General features: G+C 40.1%; 1 protein-coding gene across 1 annotated transcript in view; it reads right to left on the bottom strand.

The window, feature by feature from the left end:
- The window catches only part of TESK2 (testis associated actin remodelling kinase 2), a 69,827-nt gene that overhangs the window by 8,992 nt on the left and 41,665 nt on the right, over positions 1–19,170 (bottom strand). Inside the window, exons 4-6 of the mRNA XM_010163967.1 lie at positions 13,429–13,575; positions 3,003–3,085; positions 955–1,030 (exon numbers count right to left, since the gene is read on the bottom strand). Of these exons, the coding sequence (XP_010162269.1) occupies positions 955–1,030; positions 3,003–3,085; positions 13,429–13,575 (306 nt within the window). The remainder of the gene's footprint in view (positions 1–954; positions 1,031–3,002; positions 3,086–13,428; positions 13,576–19,170) is intronic.

Below are 19,170 nucleotides of genomic sequence, written 5' to 3'. Positions count from 1 at the left end.
CAGAAGGCAGCATCCCTCAATCCTTAGATATCAGGCAGGCTTATATGTCACCTTTCATGCTGATGAGGTATGAGACCTGCTTCCTCTTTAGCCCTCCGTGCCCTAGGGTTAGTGAAGAATGTGGCACCATAGATTTGGGTACTTTATTATTAATTTGGGTCAATTAGAACTCTTAAAAAAAAAAAAGCTTTGAAATGGTAATTATTATATTCATTACTGAGGTAACTACTGCTTTCCTGCAAGTTAAAAGTACCACCAATTAAACAGATTATTGACTACTAGCTATAAAAAGGTACAGGATGTGGGCTTTATCAGAGAAAAGCTGCACTTGCAGGGCTGAAGTAGACTATGTTACATATGGGAAAGAAAATCCTGTGTAAAAAAGAGCTTGATTGAAAATACTATTTCTAAAATCCAGTGTGATCTGATCCTCTTCTGAAAGAAACATTTCCCAGTGTCACAAATAGGAAAATTTAAAAATACCTTTGGAAAACCTTTTTATCCAGGTATCTTACCTTGAGAAATGATGATGTTAGGTTTTTTTTCATCAAAAGAATTGTACAAGTTTACATACTGACCTTTTACTTCTACTCAGATTTTACTAACATATGATCAGGGAAGCTTCCTCACTACATTTCTCATGAGACTTAAGGTTAAGTTATGTTAGGCCAACAAGCCATTACCTATTTCTGCACATGGGGTGGTGTTACAGAATGGAAACAGCATGACTGTGAGTTATGCTAAAGGTTACTCTATTTCCATATAAGCATCCACACCATGAATTAAAAATATTAGCTATTCAACTCACGCTTTCCCTTAGTCTGAATGACTTGCTGAGTACAGAAATGTTAGAAATGAAAATAATTTTAATATTATGGAAATTCTAAATCTTGTATTTGAAGATATTGAAGAGAAACATCTGACAACTCAAGTCCATTTATACAATGTACCCACCTTTTCATTGTAAGGTTCATCTCTGAGAACTTCTGGTGCCATCCAAAAGGGTGAACCCACCACTGGTAACTTCTCACTATATGGGATAGATGGGGGGAAAGGGGCAGGGGGGGTGGAGAGAGAGAAGAGCCATTAATTAAATGCTCAGGTATTGCTATTAACTTTCCATAATGCCAGGTACCTGCCAGAGGGAAGTCGATACAAGTGGGTTCCATACCATATTGTATTTTACACTTGTTTCCAACTGGAGTCACTGGAACTTTCAATATCAGCAGGAGAAGGTGAAAGAAAAATAAAGCTTAAATCAATTATGTGTATTTTATTTCCAGTTTCTAAGTGCCTGGCCACTTCTAAAAAAAAATAAAAAAGGTATTATTTTAAGGTCACAGGTGTTCAATAGTTTTGGTTTCCAGACTCTTGGCAGAGTGGGCTCTTCCACCTATACATGAAAATGTTTGTGGACACCAGTTCTGGGCTAGATGTCAAGTTCTCCATTCACGTGGCAAGACATGCAGGTATCCATCCCTGGTTGTGTACCGATAAGCAGCTCTGAAGCGTTCAGCACAGCCTGCGTGCAAACTCTCTGGTTTTGGATTTTTTTAAAAAAAGTCAAGATTGACCAGATGAGTCCTTTAATAGGGAAAAATTAAAAGTAATCAGAATAGAGCTGATCTGAAAAATCTGCAATGTTTCTGTATGGCTGGGGCCTTAAGAAAGGCCTCCAGCTTGACACGCAGCTGACCTTGAAGGAAAACCTCTTAAAAAAAAGGCCTCCAGCAGCCTCAAACAGCACAGCTCGCCAGCCAACAATCTGGAAACAACAAAACTGCATTTGAAAATGGAAATAAGATTAGATCAAACCAGAATGGTGACTAACATAACGATTTTATTAAGTTGTTTTAGTATCAAGCTACCTTAACTTTAGATATTATACTCTTATTTTCCAGAGCATCTCAAAACTGGGTATTAAGAACATCTTAAGGCACCTGTAGTGACTTCCTGATTTTGTGATGGGTTTATACGAATACAGCTGAAACTTTCAGCACCTTAAAGGGTTGAAATTCCACAGAAGCATACAAAATACACATTGGCTGTACCTATCAGTAGTTTGGAAATTAAAATGTTCACTTTATTAAGCTTTTAGATCAGTCCTTCATCAACATTAATGTGAGCTTTCAGACTTCCCAAGATATGGTTTTAGGATATGTGCAGTTTAAAAATAGTGCATGGCTGAGATCAACTTAATTTATTGTTTTCTCTGCAGTCAAAAGAGCTGGAAGGCTTTTATGTATTTTACGCAGAAGCATACACTGGAGAAAATCTGGCAGCACATTTCATAGTCAGAATACTCTGAAATACACAAGTCAATATACAGAGAGAACAATGAAATCCTTGTCCTCGACTCTTGACAGAGGGATGACAAAAGGCCTATTTCCAATTGTGACAATAGCTTGTGACAGTCACCTGTGAATTCCTCAAATGAGTTAAGATTACAGTTTCACCCTAGGGACAGCAAAATGGCAAGCTACTGTTAGACAGTAATTTTAATTCCTCTTTGTTATAAACCTGGATCTTAACAATTAACCCATAGGTTAAAGACAATAATACTAGAATGCCACTGAATATTGTTTCTGAAAATGGAAAGAAGCTAATTAAAGTTGTTTGGAATCAAGAGAAGACATTTATTATAAAATCATCCTAATCCAGAGTGCTAGACAGCATTTTTGTGTTTGTTTTATTGTTTGGGGTTTTTTTAAAACCAAAATTCCTAAGTACGTGCTTAGAAGATCTACTGAAAAGCTTCAGAAATTGTCTACTTACTGGAGCATTTTTGAAGAATAAATGCCACCAATAAATCTATCAAAATGGACAGTAACTGAGGCTGGAACATTTGGGTCAACCAGCTTGCAGTTCTAGACCGAAGACTGAGGATGTTTTTTGCAGATTTTGTATCAGAATGCAATAAAGGCCTCAGGAATCCAGCTCATTAGCGCTTCTGACCTGTAACTGCACTGCAAGTCCTGCTGTATTTTGATTAGGTCACATACCTGTGATCAGGAATTTTCTCTGCTAAACCAAAGTCTCCCACTATTGCTGAGTATCCATTCTCATCATGTTTTATTAAGCAGTTCTGGAAAAAAAAAACAAAAACACAACAGAAGAGTTATTATCTGAGCATAAAACCCATATACTGTTTTATTTATTTTTAATCTGGAACAAGACTACAAGATATTGTTTGGAAGACATTCATCTACGAGAAGCTTTTGTCTGAAAGCAACTACCTTTTCCCCTAACCTCCCCCCTGCACAATCACATGTCTGTCAAACTTAAGATGCTGCAAACAGCCTTACACTTAGTCAATAATCCACTTAAACACTTGCTGAGAAAGCAGGCAGCCACAGGCAGCACATACTGAGCTACAGTCCAGCAAGAATTAAGATGATTTAGCTCCCTTACTGCTCAAGTATGCAATACATGCTGTTCACTATGACACTTTAAATTTTCTCTTTACAATTTTCCTGTACCTGACCAGAATACAAGATCAGAGCAGACTCTAAATGCCTTTGTATATTTTGCTACGTTAACTACTGAAAAGGAACTCACTGTTTTGCAGTAGATTTTCATCAGAAAACACGAGATGTGACAAAGTTGTATGCGCTTTTAAAGTCTCAAATAAAATTCTTTATTCTACAGTACATCATAAAACATGATTTATAGGAAAAGTCTAATAGGGAAAAGCCATCAATCTTTTCAGGTTTGCGCTCCAGTGTCAGGAGGGAGGGCAATTTAAGGCCATACACAGATAATTCTGGTCTGGCAGCATCACATCGCACACAGGGTATTATTGATTTATTTTTGTTATTTATTTTTCAACTCTGAGAAACATGCTTTGACCTTTCCAGTACCACATCTTTTCCCTTCTCACTGAATGAAATCAATAGCCAGCTTCCCTAAGTTTTTTTCTGTCCTGCAATAATAGGTGGAGCAAGACAGAGAATTCATTCCCTTACCACATGCCTTGCTCTGTCTCCTTCTGCGGGCAGTACAATAGCAGTGACAGGCAGCAAAACCACTGCCGACTCCTACGGAGTGGTACCCTGCATTAATTAGCCAAACAGCAGGAAACACTTTCTAGCTTTATTGTCCTTCGATGTACAAAAGCCCTTCACTGACCCCAAAGCATTAGCTTGTCTGTATAATGCAACTACCAAGAAAAGCGAGTCCATTGTCTAAAAGATCAAGTTCAGGTCATCACTGTTTACATTATTCAGAGATGATTGTGGCTCAGGCTGTGAAGTGAGTTTTCTTCCTGCCAATTAAAAGGTTAAGCAAGCCACTCCTGCGATCATGTAAAGAAAATGCATGCCAGCCTCTTGAAACACATGCTGGGCTCCTGAGATGCAAAGTTCTATTTGTTTAGCATGACTCAAGTATAATAAGTACAGTTAGCTTGGGGATTCATAAACATGTACCAAGTTAAACCAACCACGCTTGCCCAAAGAGCAGCAGAGCTGCTCAGTTACCAGCTTTGTTATCTTTTATCAAAGAGCACATTCATCCAGCTTGCCTCTGTTTAAACATTTGGTCACTATAAGTGGACTTAAAACTGAGAAGGATAAAACTTCTCTGAAAAATCTTACTCAAATGATTCAGACAAGTGGAATTTCATTGCATACCACACAGAAACAAGTCTATGAGGACACCAGAGATTTTGCAGTGTACAAGAATGCTGATACTAGGTTATGTAGCCAAATGCCAGGTTATTTGCTGCCACAGATTTCTCAGCAATTAAAGATGATTCATATTTGACATTAAAAAAACCTAAACCCCTCCATGATTCATAAGAGGGATAGTTTTCAGATCCAGATTTCTTGCATTACCTTTGAGTATTTACATGTTGTTCATTTTAAGTAGCAAGACTACAGTAGTTCATTTTACCTTCTTGGTTTTGCAGATTAGGGTTATTCTCCAATAACTCCTGGTCTCCAAAGTTTCAGGGAAACATTTAAATTCAGACTAAGAACTATTTTCAACATAACTAAAAATCTCTAGAAACATTTCTACTGACTTTAAGATCTGAAATAATTTATAGGGTTGTTTTGATAGCAAAAGGAGGCTTAAATGCAACACCGTCCTGACAGCAAATTGTCCTTCAGCTTCATACTGGTATACTATCACACCCCATTAGGCAGCAATACATCACCGACTGAAGATGAACCATCTTCCCACCAAGCCCCAGGCAGTCTCAGCTCTCAGGTACAGAACCAAACTACAATACAAGTAGATTATTCCTAGATAAATCATAAATTAAACCAACAGCACATCCAATCTAGCTGACAAGTAATGCTGCCTGATAGCTCTGAGCTCCTTCTCAGATGAGCAGGAGCTGCCTGCAGCAAAGCTAGGCTCCCTTTCAGTGCAGGCCCTTCAAGAAAGTAGAGTGGACACCCCACCACTTTGGGGTCCAGAGGTCCTGCAGGAGAGGCCAGCAGACCAGGACAAGGCAACGTGGGAAAGCCTGGGGCAACATTTCTGCTAGAATGTACTCATCAATTCTTCTGCACTGGTGGGCTGCACAATGTTAAATGACAGAGAAGGAAGCTAAACTATTCTTTCTCATCAGAGGAAGCTTGTCATTCATCTGCATATGAAGTGCTAAGTGTGAATTTAAATTCATTAGGATATGTATTCCAGTACAAGGGTGAGGTTTTTTATTCACACTTAAATCAGCCATGGGCAGCTGACATGCACCAGACAAAAAAATGCCAGTGTCACTACAAACACTCACTGTAGTGAAACTAAGTGGATTTAATTCAACTGGTGCAAATTTTTATGGAGCTAAGCACTAATTTCCTGGAACCCAGAAAGGATGGAAGCCTATTCCTACTGAAATCAGTAGTAAACCTCTTCTACAGATATTAGCATGGTCAGATATCACCTTGCAAGCCTGTACTGCTCATTCAGGACAAAGTTTTGCAGATGGTGACATGTCATGCTGTGCTGAGATTCTCCAAGTGTCCAAGGCCAGCCCTCAGCATCATCATATTCCTTTTCTACCCTTCCCACCCTAGTAAAGCCATTACACAACACTGCACCAAATCCACAACAGAGATAGTTTAGTTACCAGATTTAAGATGCAATTCATAAAAAGGTGACTTAACACAGCCCACAGGAACTGGTAATTCACATACACTTAAAGAAAGATATTTTTAAGCATTCACATTCTACTGCCAAGATAAATCAGGATCAAAAAGGGACAAAGCTTCATTAGAGACTAAAAGGTTGAAAACAGCTTTTAAATTTAAGCTAAGGCTAGGAAAAGTACAGTAGAGCATACTGCACTGTTTCTGCTGACAAAGTGATACTTCTCAGTTTCTACAAAAAAGAAAATATGTGTATCAATTTGGTATGAAGAAGTTTCATTAATGGATTCTGGCACAGAGATGCAAGAGTTCAAACCCCTCTCTAGTGCAAAGAACCTCTCAAGAACTGCCTGTGAGATGAAATGCCAAGCAGCTTTACAACATGGGCTTTAAGAAAACACTTTTGACTTACTATTGCACTATTTGTATAACCTGCAAGGCAGTAAAACATTATGACCTTCCCAAGCTTTCTCTTTGGACCTCAACAGGCAGGGATGTTCCTTCCTTTGGCAGCTCACACAGTCAAAGAGGGCAGTATTTGTTTTCAGTTGGGTTCTCGAGGGTTTTTTTCCCCAAAATGGGAACCCCATCAGTCCTTCCTGAGGCAAGTCTCTTAATAGGAGCAAGGAGCTCTGTACATGAGCCCTAAAGAGTTAACAGAGCTGTTTATGCAGAGACAGATGTGAAAGAACATAAAGCCCCCTTTGTGTATTACAGGAGCTTAACATCTGCTTTGCACAGCATAATCCTACTAAGATGAATGCAATATTCTACTCTCCCTTTTACATAAACAAAAACGAAAATAGACTCAAGTTTCAGAGTTAAAAATAAGTTGCTTAGATGAAGAAACCTCATAGTTTTATTTTACAATATGACATACAAGCTAAACTCCTCAGTAATTTTATAGCAGTCCAGAAAATACAAGAACACTACCATGGGGTTATTTGCAACCCTCTGATGACTGTTACTGAATTAAAATACTTAAAGGCCAATTGCAATGTATCAGCTGTTTTTAAAGTGCTATCCCCTAGGAGAAACATCATTGACAATTAAATCTACAACAGGAAGTTTACAATACTAGATATACTTTTTAAACTAAAACCATTATGTTTAAGGGACAGGCTCCATTTGGGTCCCAAAGTACCAGTAAAAGTTTAGTATTGCAACTATCATTAGAAATAATCACCTATAACAGCTATTTTTTCAGTCCAAGCCCTCCCCTGTAGTGCAAAATATCCAGGCGAGAGCTTACTCTAGCACAAAGGGGACCTTACAACCACAGCAGCAAGTATGAGACTCATCAGACAAAGGTTCTGTTCATTGCTTGGGTTTTATTTTGTTTTATTTTGTTTTAAACAAGCAAATGGCATACAAGGTAGGAAGTCAGGGTATGTCACTTTCAAGCCCAAAGGCAGTGAATTTATGTTACATCAGACAATCCACAGTAATTGCTTACATGCACATGACTCTGTCCCATAGTAACTGAGACTCCTCGTCTCTTGGTGGAAGAAGGGTGAGCCATTACACATTTACTGTGAAGTGGAAGCATGTGTTCTCAAGAATACACACACGTGTGTGTGTGCGTGTGTGTGGTTGTGTATATATATATCTATATATAGATATATATACACACACATATAGTCCTAGAGATCAGAATTTCTTAATAGATTTTTATCATCAATGAAGCTCACAATGTTCCCTGAAACTGCTCACAACATACTATTGATTATAAGATGTTGTTTTTAATTGTACATAATTCTGAGAAACTAAAAGACATTTGTTTGGGGGTTTGGCCGTTTGTTTTTAATCAAGAGCTGTAGTAGTGAGTTTTTGGGCAGTGGGGTGTTCAGCTAAAACAGCTCAGCTGCTTGGGAGAACAAATTTGAATACCGGTTGTAAGCAAATTTTCAAATAATAAATATAAAAAAATCCTCAAAAATATTAACCTATAGTATTGTACCCAGATTTGGCATGCTGTCAACTTGAAACGTGACAAGACCTTTTGCCACCCCTGCAAAAAGTAGACTGGGACAGGACATCTGCTGTGTGGGGAACCTGAAAGAGTGAATAAGGTGACAAGACAGAGCAGGAGTCCAAGCTAGGGGCTGGCAGGGATCAAGACCAGAGCCTTGAGCTAAGTTCTTGAGATGGGGGGAAAAAAAAACCAAACAAAGACTATTACAAGGACATAAGAACTGTGGGCATAGCAAACAGGTGGTGGTGTGGAAACAGCTAACCTGTAGCAGTAGAACAGGGGTAGAGCTAGGAATGGCTAAACATACTGAGGACCAGAATGCAGAAAGATAGCTTGGAAAAAGCATCAAGCAGGAGTAATAGGAAGAGGGTAACTGCAGTCAGACAGACAAGGAGATTGAATAATAAGGTTGGGGGACAAGAACTGGGAGTGAAAAGAAGAGGAAAAGCCTCGGAGGAAGGAGGAAAAGCCTGACCATTGGCTGGCATTGTATGCTAGCAGAAAGGACTGGAGAGTCACAGAGCAAGTATGATCGATCTTGGAAAAATGGGCAGACTCCTAGACGTTCACTTCTCACTGCCAAGGAGTCTTTCTGGTTCCTCTGTCTATTCCTGCTTCACAGCAAAAACAGGCTATGTGTATTAGTAATACCAATTAACAGTAATGATACTAATTAAATTAGTTACTGTATTAACTAAAGCAGCAGACACCTCTGCCATCAAATTCAAGCTTCTAACCCTGCAAATGAAGTTCATAATTCCAGCGTTTTTTCCTTTTTTTTTTTTAAATTGGTAGGAAGTTGCACACAACATACACTACATCAAAAAAATAACATTGTGCAAAAGATGGGATGTAAAACTTCCTGCGAGAACAGTTATTCTTCCCCCTGTGAATACATATTAAGGTAAACTCTTTAATGACATGATCAAACAGACAGTTTGCCACCTGGCACCCATGTCTTTCAGTGCATGCAACGGATTCACACTGACAGTGAATTGGGGCTGTACACAAAACACTTGGACCACTATTTTCAGGACTCGGGCCACTCTTGCCACAGAAACAGTAGGGTGAAAGAAAGGCTGGGAAGAGATGAAAAAGGCAGGCTGGGCTGGAAATGAAGGTCTTGTGTCTTGTGGTTAAGACTATTGTAATGTTGCCCAGGATCTGGATTCTGGCCTTCCTCAGCATCACAGGAGGATTCTGTGACAAGGAAGATAGTCTAACAAAATCTTTTAGAGACTGTTGCTAATCTGGTGCTTTCTCTGCCTCCAGGGGTCAAACCCGACTGTTTTACAAGTGCTGTAACGCTTCCAACTGCCCCCGAGGTCAGTGAGCGTACGGCCTTGAACTGAAACACGTGTAAAGTGCCAAATACTCCAAAGTCTTAAAAAACATACCAAATATTAACCAGTATTCTTGCTTTTAATCTGTTCTGATAAGGCAGAGTTTATTCATCTCCCTCATCTCAGAGACATTGTAAGAATAAATTCATTGATATTAGGGCAGTCCCTGATGTATGCTGCCAAGGAAATCAATAGTGCTCAGAGCAGGGTTTGAATGCAAATACAGTGTAAACAAGGTGTTGAAGGAGCTCTCTGTGTAGTAGTAGGATATTTGTTTTGAGGGGTGAGGTACAAAAGAATTTTGCTATATTATTTTTGCAGGCTGAACACTTCTTCCCTGTGCTTTTCCAAACATCATTGTTTTAATTGTAGGTAACAACAGGCAGAATGTTGCCAAAACAAGTCAGATTAAGAAAAACTTTATCACAATCCACTTCCAATGTTTCACATCGCGATTGCTGGTTTAATGACTGCATCTTCTATGACTGAGACTGTCAGAGTTAAAATTCATAACCGGACCTCCTTGGCAATCACTAAAAGACAAAGAAAATTCTCATGATTCCAGGATGCCAATCCTCCTTGTACAAATTACAACAAAGCCCCAGATAAAAAGTTATTCACAGGGCTTTCAGTGATATGAAGAGAGGACAGGGAATGAAGCAATGAGGCTGGTGGTCATAACCTATCTATGGCTTAATCTCCACATAAATCTCTTCATGATGAGTCAAAAGTGAGGACACCACATTTATTGTCTTACCAAATGTACAAGTCACCCTGCTCACACACCTACTATCTGCAGGCTGGAAACAGCCAACCCAACCTCTCTCACCTTCTGACAGATTCACGTTCGGCTGTTGCTGTTGATCAGGGCAGATGAGCCTGATCAGCTGCAGCAGCCCAAGCCCAGAGCCCAAGGACTGAGCTGCTCACAACGTGGGTAAGCGCCGGCTGTCTGGCCAGCACACTCCCTTCCAACAAGCACTGCCTCTGTCTTTGACAGAAGGGCAGTGGGAAGGGCACCAGTGGGATGTCAGGCCTGGCATCCCTGTGGGCTGCCACATCGACTGCCATGACCTACATCTACTCTTCGCTACCGTTCTTCCCTCTGGCTTTCTGCACTATCAACGCTGTTCTGCCACTCTCCACATGGTGCAATTAGGAAGAGAGATCACCCTGCTGTACACTAATTGTCAAAACCACTTATTTTTCAATCTTAGACTGGCAGGAGACAGGAACTTTTCCTTCCCTAAGTTTTTATGCAGCCAGTATATAGACACATATAATGCTACTGTCAGAGCAAGACAACTCTGCTGCCACAACTGACACAATAAAATTTCTGTATTCATGCCACCTGCTCCACGAGGCTGCAGGAATTAGAGGTTTGCTAGAAACAGAAGAAGAAAGGCAGAAGTATGGGTCCAAATCAATCCCAAATAATTTTAATAGTAAAACTCATATTAGAGTGGGCTATAATTTGCAGTGGGCTATTGTGTTAAGTGTAACAGGTAAAGCATGGAGACATTCCTGCACAGAAAGCCTCAGTTTCATTCTGCTCATAGTTCAGTCAAGGCCAGCAAGTTTTCTAAAGAAACAATTCCCCAGCAAACTCTGTGTCTGTCCTGACTTTTGCAGATGTCTAAATCCTTGTCTTTGCTTTCAGTCGATTAATAAAGCCATCACATCAATTACTGAAGCTTACCAAAGAAAGAAGGACAATATACAACAGTATTGAATCTGCCCCTACCCAGTCCAGATCACACGTTCTTTCCCAAGGAAGAGCCCATCACATCTTCCTTCAGCTCACTCACACATTAGCTATTCACTAGTAAGAATGAAGACAACTCATCCCACCAGCACTACAAACCCAGTAAAATACAAGGCATCTCCTCAAGCAGTACCCAAAAGCCACACTTAAAAGTTGAACATTTCAGTGACTGGTTTTTGCTATGGTTATCATCTTAATTTTTTTGCTTTGGAAAAAAGTGACTTGTATAAAACTTAGCCAGTCAGCAGGGCAAACATTTGCCAAAAAGGAGAGTTGCTTGCCCAACAGATTTAATTTTAAAGTATATTTCATCACTGCAATAATACACTAATCAAATTCAGGCGCATTTAAGGCCAGGTGTTGCATCTACTTCCCTTCCCAAACAGAACAAGCAAGTGCATAAATCACCTAAATAAATAAACCCAACCCAAAACCCCCACGAAACTGGAAAATACAGAATACAGCTGATGACTTAAAATTTCATCCTGACACCTTCCAATGTGTCCCACATAGATACTATACCTCTAGTGCTAAGAACCATCCAAATATAGCGTAACTGCTAAGAAATTCTTATGGTTTGGTTTAATGTTGGGGTTTTTTAAAAACAATCCTTACTACCTCCTGTGGCCACTGATGAGTTTGCTGTTGCAGTGAAATCGTGCACTCCTCCCAGCGGGTGCGTTTTCTGAACAATTGACGTTCAACAATAGATAACACTGAAGCACTGGCAGGGCAGCTCCAGAGAATGACACACAATTATGTAAAGCTTTGAACAAAGGCATTCAGAGGTCTCAGGAAATAGATTTTCATACGACTAGCCATCACAGTACGTGTTTATGATAAATGCTGTAGGCACAGAGTTCTCCTTAGTTACTCTGGTTCCCTGTGGTAATTCTATTTCCCCACTCTTAAATGTACTAAAACATATCCTGAACTGGGGAGAAAAAAAAAGGGAGGGAGGGAATACCAAGGTTTTTTTCAGTTATTTTTACACATCTCTCATATGCACCCTCCAAGGTGACTGAAAAGGAGTTTTCCAGGTGTGTCATGTCAAAGCGACATGACTCCAAGTCTGGGCATTTTCATAAATTTGATATTCTTCCTTGCAGAATTCAGCATCTTTCACTCGAAAGGACACCTAAGGAAGTGTTTTATGACTTCAGTGAAATACTTCTATCACCCACCAGTTGAAGTAATTTTTTTTTCCCCTTGGCTAAATGCATATTCTTTATCTGCTTAATACTGCAGTGAGGTAGCTTTAAAAAACCTAAAACTGAATGGAAGACTATTAGTTACTCATATTTGCACACACACAGTGCTGTGTTTTTATTTTTAAAAGCTGTTCCCATCTTAAAAAATAGTTCCTTTTAGGCTCAGATAATGTTCTTCTGGATGCTTTTGATTTAAGTGACATTATGAAATCTTCCCAAGAACAGTTTTGTAGTACTTTCACGTTGCAAGTCCCCAGTGAGCTTAAACTAGCTCATTAGCTCCAGACAACAGGACAGACAGGACAGCAAAGCCCTCAGCACAGGCTGTAACGGATGGCAAGACCCAGAGTGAATACTGGGGCAATTTGTTCACAGAGCTTAGTGCTACTATGTCAGTATTTCTAGCTGAGCTTCAATTAGCTGGCTACTTCAGCCAACTAAATTCATACAAGTTGTTACCAAAACAGCTCCAACAAATCTATGTCCATTGAAAACTCTGCCACTGAAATACGGTTCTGGAAAAAAATTTGAAATTTTAAAATATTAGGTAAAGTTATTTGATATTACTGACTTCAGAAATGAGAGAAATACAAACCAGGATTGTGGACAACATTTAATGCTGAATTAGTAATAAAGGGTTCTGCTGAAGTAGATTTGTAAAATACATGAGGAAACAAAAACAAGGAGATTTTAATGTGCATTTGTAATAATCTCTTCAATTTGGGTTCTTTATATGATTGACCTGTTCCAGATGTTAGATTGTTATGCTTAATTATCCCAGGATTTAAATACTTTACTGAACCATAATTCAGAACTAAAAACTCGGCCTCTGCTTTCTGAGAAATCCTGATCTGAACTCATTTCAATACATTGTGAAGAAAGTTTTCATCCTATACACTGTATTTTAATTTTTTTCTCAAAATGTCTTAGATCGCACCTTATATAATAGCAGTTCTGTGCTGGAAGGAGGAGGAAGAACCAACCAACCAGTTACAGCACCTTCATTAAAACGTTCCCTTCATTTTATAAATGGTACCTTGGATGTAAGGTCTCGGTGGAAAATGCCTTTATAGTGAAGATAACTGATTCCCATGGCAATGTCATACGCCAGCTTCACCCTCACTGTCCAGGGCAGATGTTGGTTACCATCTAACAGCTGTTCCAGGTTACCACAGTTGATGTACTGAAAAGACAAAGCAACATTTGTAATTCATTATTTAACTTCATATATTGTCAGAAATGTAAAATTCATCATTGCACAAGTGTCCTCAGCTCAGTTACACACTTCTGGTTTTCTTAAGGCAAACTTTTTTATTTTTTCTCAAGGGCTAGGCAGGCATAAAGGCTGCAGATCAAGAGAGGCTGAAAACGTCTCCCTTCACCACCTGTCCCAATGCATTTATGTTAAGTATGCGTGCAACAGCCACCACTGCATTAACTCTATGGTATTTAAATGGACCCTTCAAAGACACCTACGATATAGTATGACCCTCTCATTTCAGTGTGAGGACAATAAGGGCAAAAAGGATGAAGGGCTGGCTCTCAGGCAGAATAAGTCAACAAAGAGAGGGTTAAGTATCCAAGTGTAGGTCACAGAGCCTGATCAAGTTCCCAGATATCAATTCCCTAAACTGAAGCAGCATCAAAGAAAGATATTACATGTTGCTGTAAGCTACGATTTTTCACTGCTGTATCTACAAGTCCTAATCAGCAAACTGACTCTCACTGTGTTCAGTATTACATCAACCCCATCAAATGGTGGCCCTCATGAAAAGGAACCCACATATGAAGTATAAGAAATACGCTACAAGAGACAGTGAAACAAAGCAGCACCCAAATGATGCCAAGTAATAAAACCCAGGGTTAAGACACAGCAGCTCCACTGCTTCTCAAATAATCATTAGAGCAATGCTGGGCTTATGCTTTATGTATAGACCCTTTACACCACAATGGCAGCTATGCCACATTTGAGTAGCTCCTCGTTTCACTCCCAGCCCCAATCCCCTCACCAGCCACAAAGCAAAAAGGCTAGCTCACTTCAGAAGGAAAAGCCAGCAGCAATGCGGTGACTTCTCTCAAGAAAATCCAAGTGAAGCAGATTGGATCATTTACTCCCAAGCCTGGTCCAAGCACGTAACACTATGGCAGGCTGCACCAGCTTTGCTGCTCTGTGCCACACAGAGCTCGCCAACACAAGAGGCTCTGCACCTTCCTGCATCATTCACACCAACAAAACCGTGTGCCACCATTATTATATTAAAATAAAAACTGTAAATGTAGCTCTTGTTCTTTCAGAAACTTTGAGCTCACTTGTATTTTGTTGGACTTCTTTGTGTCTTGGAGCCTGGGGGCAAATGTGAACCACACACCATGATGTGTGGACGTAGCTGATCTCCTCAGACTATGCACACATAAGTTAGACTCTACTAGTAAGTCCAGGGTCATGGCTCACCTCCTGGATAGTCTATAAAAACCAGCTTCTTCCTTACAGTCAGGTCCTGTCTTCTTCTGAGCTCATCAGTTAATTTTGAGAACCTTTTTCAGCAGATACACAAGTTTCAGAGGTAACTATTTAACGAGGCTAAATTGTTCGAGCAGATGATGCACAAACCCATTTTAACTGTCACAAGGTTTACCGGGAGGGAGCACCACAAAGCCATGCAGAGCTCTACTGCTCCCCTCAGCTACACTGCACATCCCTTGGGAACTTCACAGGCAGTCCAGGACGTGACCCCTCTGTCTCCCACAGAAGCTCTCTCAACTGCTGGGCAAGCCAGGAAGTACACATGCAGCACAGGACACAGCAGGCACAAAGCATCCTCACCCTCAGCATTTGCTTCTCTCCTTTTAAATACAAATTTTTGGCCTGATCACGATGCTGGGCATCCAGCTTTTGTCCTTTAGTAACAATTAAAGCGAGGGACGAGTACAGGAGTTACTTCTTTGCACTCAATGTTCTTCAGAGAATGACTGACAATTAGCTCTAATCTGGGCCAGATTTTTAGAACTAGTATCACCCACCTTCTCATATCAAAGAAGGCAATCCCACAAAAGGTGCCTGGGTCTAGGAAATGCCCCAATATTTAGCAATTTCATGTTCTTATGATTACTTCAAGATGCTGTTTCATATCTTTTGCATTAGACCAACAGCAGGAGAAAGAGTACAACGATACACAAGAAAGGATTTCAAAATAAGGTACAGAGAAACAGAATGCTTCCGCGTATTGACTATTTCTAGACCAAATAGGCAGCAAGTATTTGTATTTTACAATTGGGGAAGGAAAGCTCTTGAACCCTAGAAAGTAATCTGATCGACACACTAAAATGCACTGTCCTGTTCTTAAGTGGTAGAATTTTCTATCAAACTGTCCTCATTTGTGCTGAAGTCAACATAATTTAATTACTCAGAAATTTGTGCTTAGCACATAGCATTTTGCAAAATAAAATGCCTGCCGGCCGCTCTTCAAAATTCAAGACAAACAAGACTTAACACACCAACGATAAAAATCAAATCCCTAGGACTGCTATAGCCCAGGCACTGCAGCTGGGGGCAAAGGGACTTGATCAGATGACTACACTGGAAACTAGAAATTGCAGGCTGGTGCGAGCCAGAGATCCAAAACAACCTGTCCCTTATGCCAGGAGTTCGTGTGCCAGGAGAGCGGAGCAGCTCTGGAACAGGTCACTCAGGGGCTATGCAATCTCCGTCCTTGGAGATTTTCAAGACTCAACTAGACAGAGCTGCAGCCAACCTGACTTAATGTTGGAAACAATGCTGCTTTGAGCTTTTCCAACTTAGATCTTTCTTTCTCATTGCTTTTATCTGAACCCCTAAGGGAGCTAGATGACATTATAGAGCACTTGGGGGGGGAGGAGAGGGCGGGGGGGAAATGATCAATAGAATTTTTTTTTTCCCCAATCACCAGTTGCTATCATGCTTAAGGAAAAAATGCTGAATAAGATTTCTACATTAACTCTATATATCCTCCCAGCCCCCTTGGAACAGTGTGAGCAGCACTTCTCATCCAGTTATGTTCAAATCAGAATAGTACTGACCAACCTGGAACGGAAGGCACTAAAGCACCTAGCTCAGTAACCCAGTTATAAAGTGACACATCAATTATCTCAAACCATTTCACCTTTCTGACTGGGCAATAACAGACCACCTATGTATCACTATCATACTTGAATTCATTGGCAAGAGAATGCAAAGGGAAAGGGAATCACTGGCTTGCCTTTATATTTTTGTTAGGGTTAAACTGTGCTGTAGCCTGACAGTAATTGCTCCAGAAATGCTAATAAAATAAAACAAGCAACCCATAAGAGTATTGACATACATACTGAAATGTGACAAGAGCTACCTACCATTCTGAGCATGCTCATCCTTTCCTTTTCAATTATGTAGCCTGGCTTCTAGCATGGGCTGTATGAAGACTAACACACACGTGGGACACAGCATGCATGAGCTGCAAGAGCAAGAATCAAACCCGACTCTAGCACATACACAAAACCCACTGGGCCTCCACCTGGCAAGTGCTCAGACCTCATTTATAGAGATGTGAGTTCTGGTTTTGGCTCTAATTTCTAGTGTACTTCTATGGAGCACAGCAGGCTAATCATCAAGTGAACAACTGAACTAAGATTTTCCTATAGACATCTTTAAGACTCTAGCTGATCTCAAATTTTAGCTAGCCAGCAGGTAATACTTGCATGCAGAGTCCTGAATTGTCCCTAAGGCAAGCACCACACAGAGTTCAGTGCTCCCTCAGTGTCACATAAGTAATCCAGTTCTTCCAGACATTCAGGCTGATCAAGCAAACATCCAGCCTTGATGGCCTATTTTTTTTCAGAGCCCTTCAACAATGTCTTTTTGGAACAGACACAAAATTATGTACATTATTTCCTAGTTGCCAATGCAACTGAAAGAAAAATACTTGTTCTCAATCTCTTACTAGCACAAACCAGCTCTGCGTAGTAAGAATATCCTAAGGGGTACTAAGTGCACCTCTCCCAAAGAGAACACTGGATTTTATTTTGTCCCTGAAACATTTCAGTGCTGGTACAGTAAGACTACAGTGCACACACCATCTCAAAGCATCATTCTACTGTAACAACAACAGCCATTGCGTAAGCGTACAAGCCACTGGAGCAGAGATCTGATAGGGCTACAACAATGAAAGCAAAGGACACTACATTTCATAAAGAGACCTCACAGCTAAATGGGGCAGTGTTCGGACCTTTTCAAACTCCGTATCATCAGGTTGCAGGGAAACAGCCACCCATTATTCCCACTGCTAGCTTTCTGTCACGTAACAGGACACCAACAGTCAGTTTATCTGGTTGCCAGAGTGTAAAAGTAACTGCTTTAGGTTGTTTATTTTTGCATTTACTATAACTTAACACAGCAAATTGAACACTGGTTTAAAAGACCATTTTAGCCCACAAAAAATATTCCTTCCCTACAAATTTACCCATGGTAAGAGCTCATGCTTTATGTTGCTAGAACAGAAGTTCAGCAAAACTGTATCTGCTATACCTCTCCTCAATCTTATGAAGAAAGAGGGCAGTAGCTTCTTTGGAGGACAAGTTACCCAGAAGCTCAGCCAAGCATACGTGCTTTCTGGATCAAAGAGTGTTGAGGAGGCTTCTGATGTTATAAGCTTAATGCTATGAAATGCAAAGCAGCAGCATGTAGCCCTTTCCCACACAACAGTCAGGGCACAGGGAAACCTGCCATTTTAACGTAAGAACAGGATAATAGCACTGCTTCCTTGCAAGACACTTGCAGTCACATTATCAGACTCAAGCATATGAAATGAAGAATGGAATGAATTTCAGCATATCACGGTACTTGCACATAGCACTATATGCTTCATTTCAAGAGACTAATACTGAACTTAATCTGTCAGATTTTAGCCTCCAAAACTCAAATTAAAAGCGTTGAACACACTAATATGAGAACTAAAAGCTTTTAAAGAAAAGGCACATCAGATTCACATGGTTCCAGCAGTTATTACGCAAAACCAAAGACTCCAAATATCGCCAAGTGTGAGGGGGAAGACTGAAAAAGGAATTGCAGGGAGTTTTCAATGCTAGTTTGAAAACCAATGCTATTTCAATAGGTAGGTGTAATATAAATAAGCCACCAGATACTGCACAGAAAAAAGTTGGCCTACTATTTACTCAGCTCTAAATGTCACTGCTTGACATTTAAAAAGCAACAAATAACCACAAGAGACCCCTATACGGTAGCCCAAACGTTGTCAAAGGCAACACATTAAATGGTTAAGAAAAAGTAGGTGTAGAGAGCACATTTAGGATGACCGACCATATGAGGTAGTAAAGAAGAGCAGCTCTGGGGACCCAGAACACTGGAGATAGTAAGGAATGAATATACTGGGGAAGCTCAATGAAGAAAGCAGGCAGAGAAGCAGGATGAAAGAGAAACTAGAATTGTGCTGTAGCACCTTCAGTGTGGAGAAGTAAGAGAGATGTCAGAGCAAAATCCAGACTACAGAGTTGGATTCTAAAGGGAGATCTGGAAAACAAAATAACAACATTGCAGACACATTGCAGTGACAAATACACTGAAGCAGTACCAAAAGAGCTAGAGCTTGCATATTTGTATTATTTCTAATGCTGGAAGTAAGAAGGTAACTCTTGTGCCTAATAAAAGAAAGTTGAGAACTTTTCACTCAGCTTTCTGCAGAAGTGGGAAAAAAAAAATTAAACCACCCATTTCAAGAAGCAGACAACCCAGTCTTCAGTTCTCGTATGT

This window comes from Antrostomus carolinensis, unplaced genomic scaffold (assembly GCF_000700745.2).
Source record: "Antrostomus carolinensis isolate BGI_N321 unplaced genomic scaffold, ASM70074v2 scaffold7733, whole genome shotgun sequence".
NCBI lineage: Eukaryota > Metazoa > Chordata > Aves > Caprimulgiformes > Caprimulgidae > Antrostomus > Antrostomus carolinensis.
The sequence above is the reverse complement of the archived record's forward strand: the minus strand, read 5'-3'. Positions and strand labels throughout refer to the sequence as shown.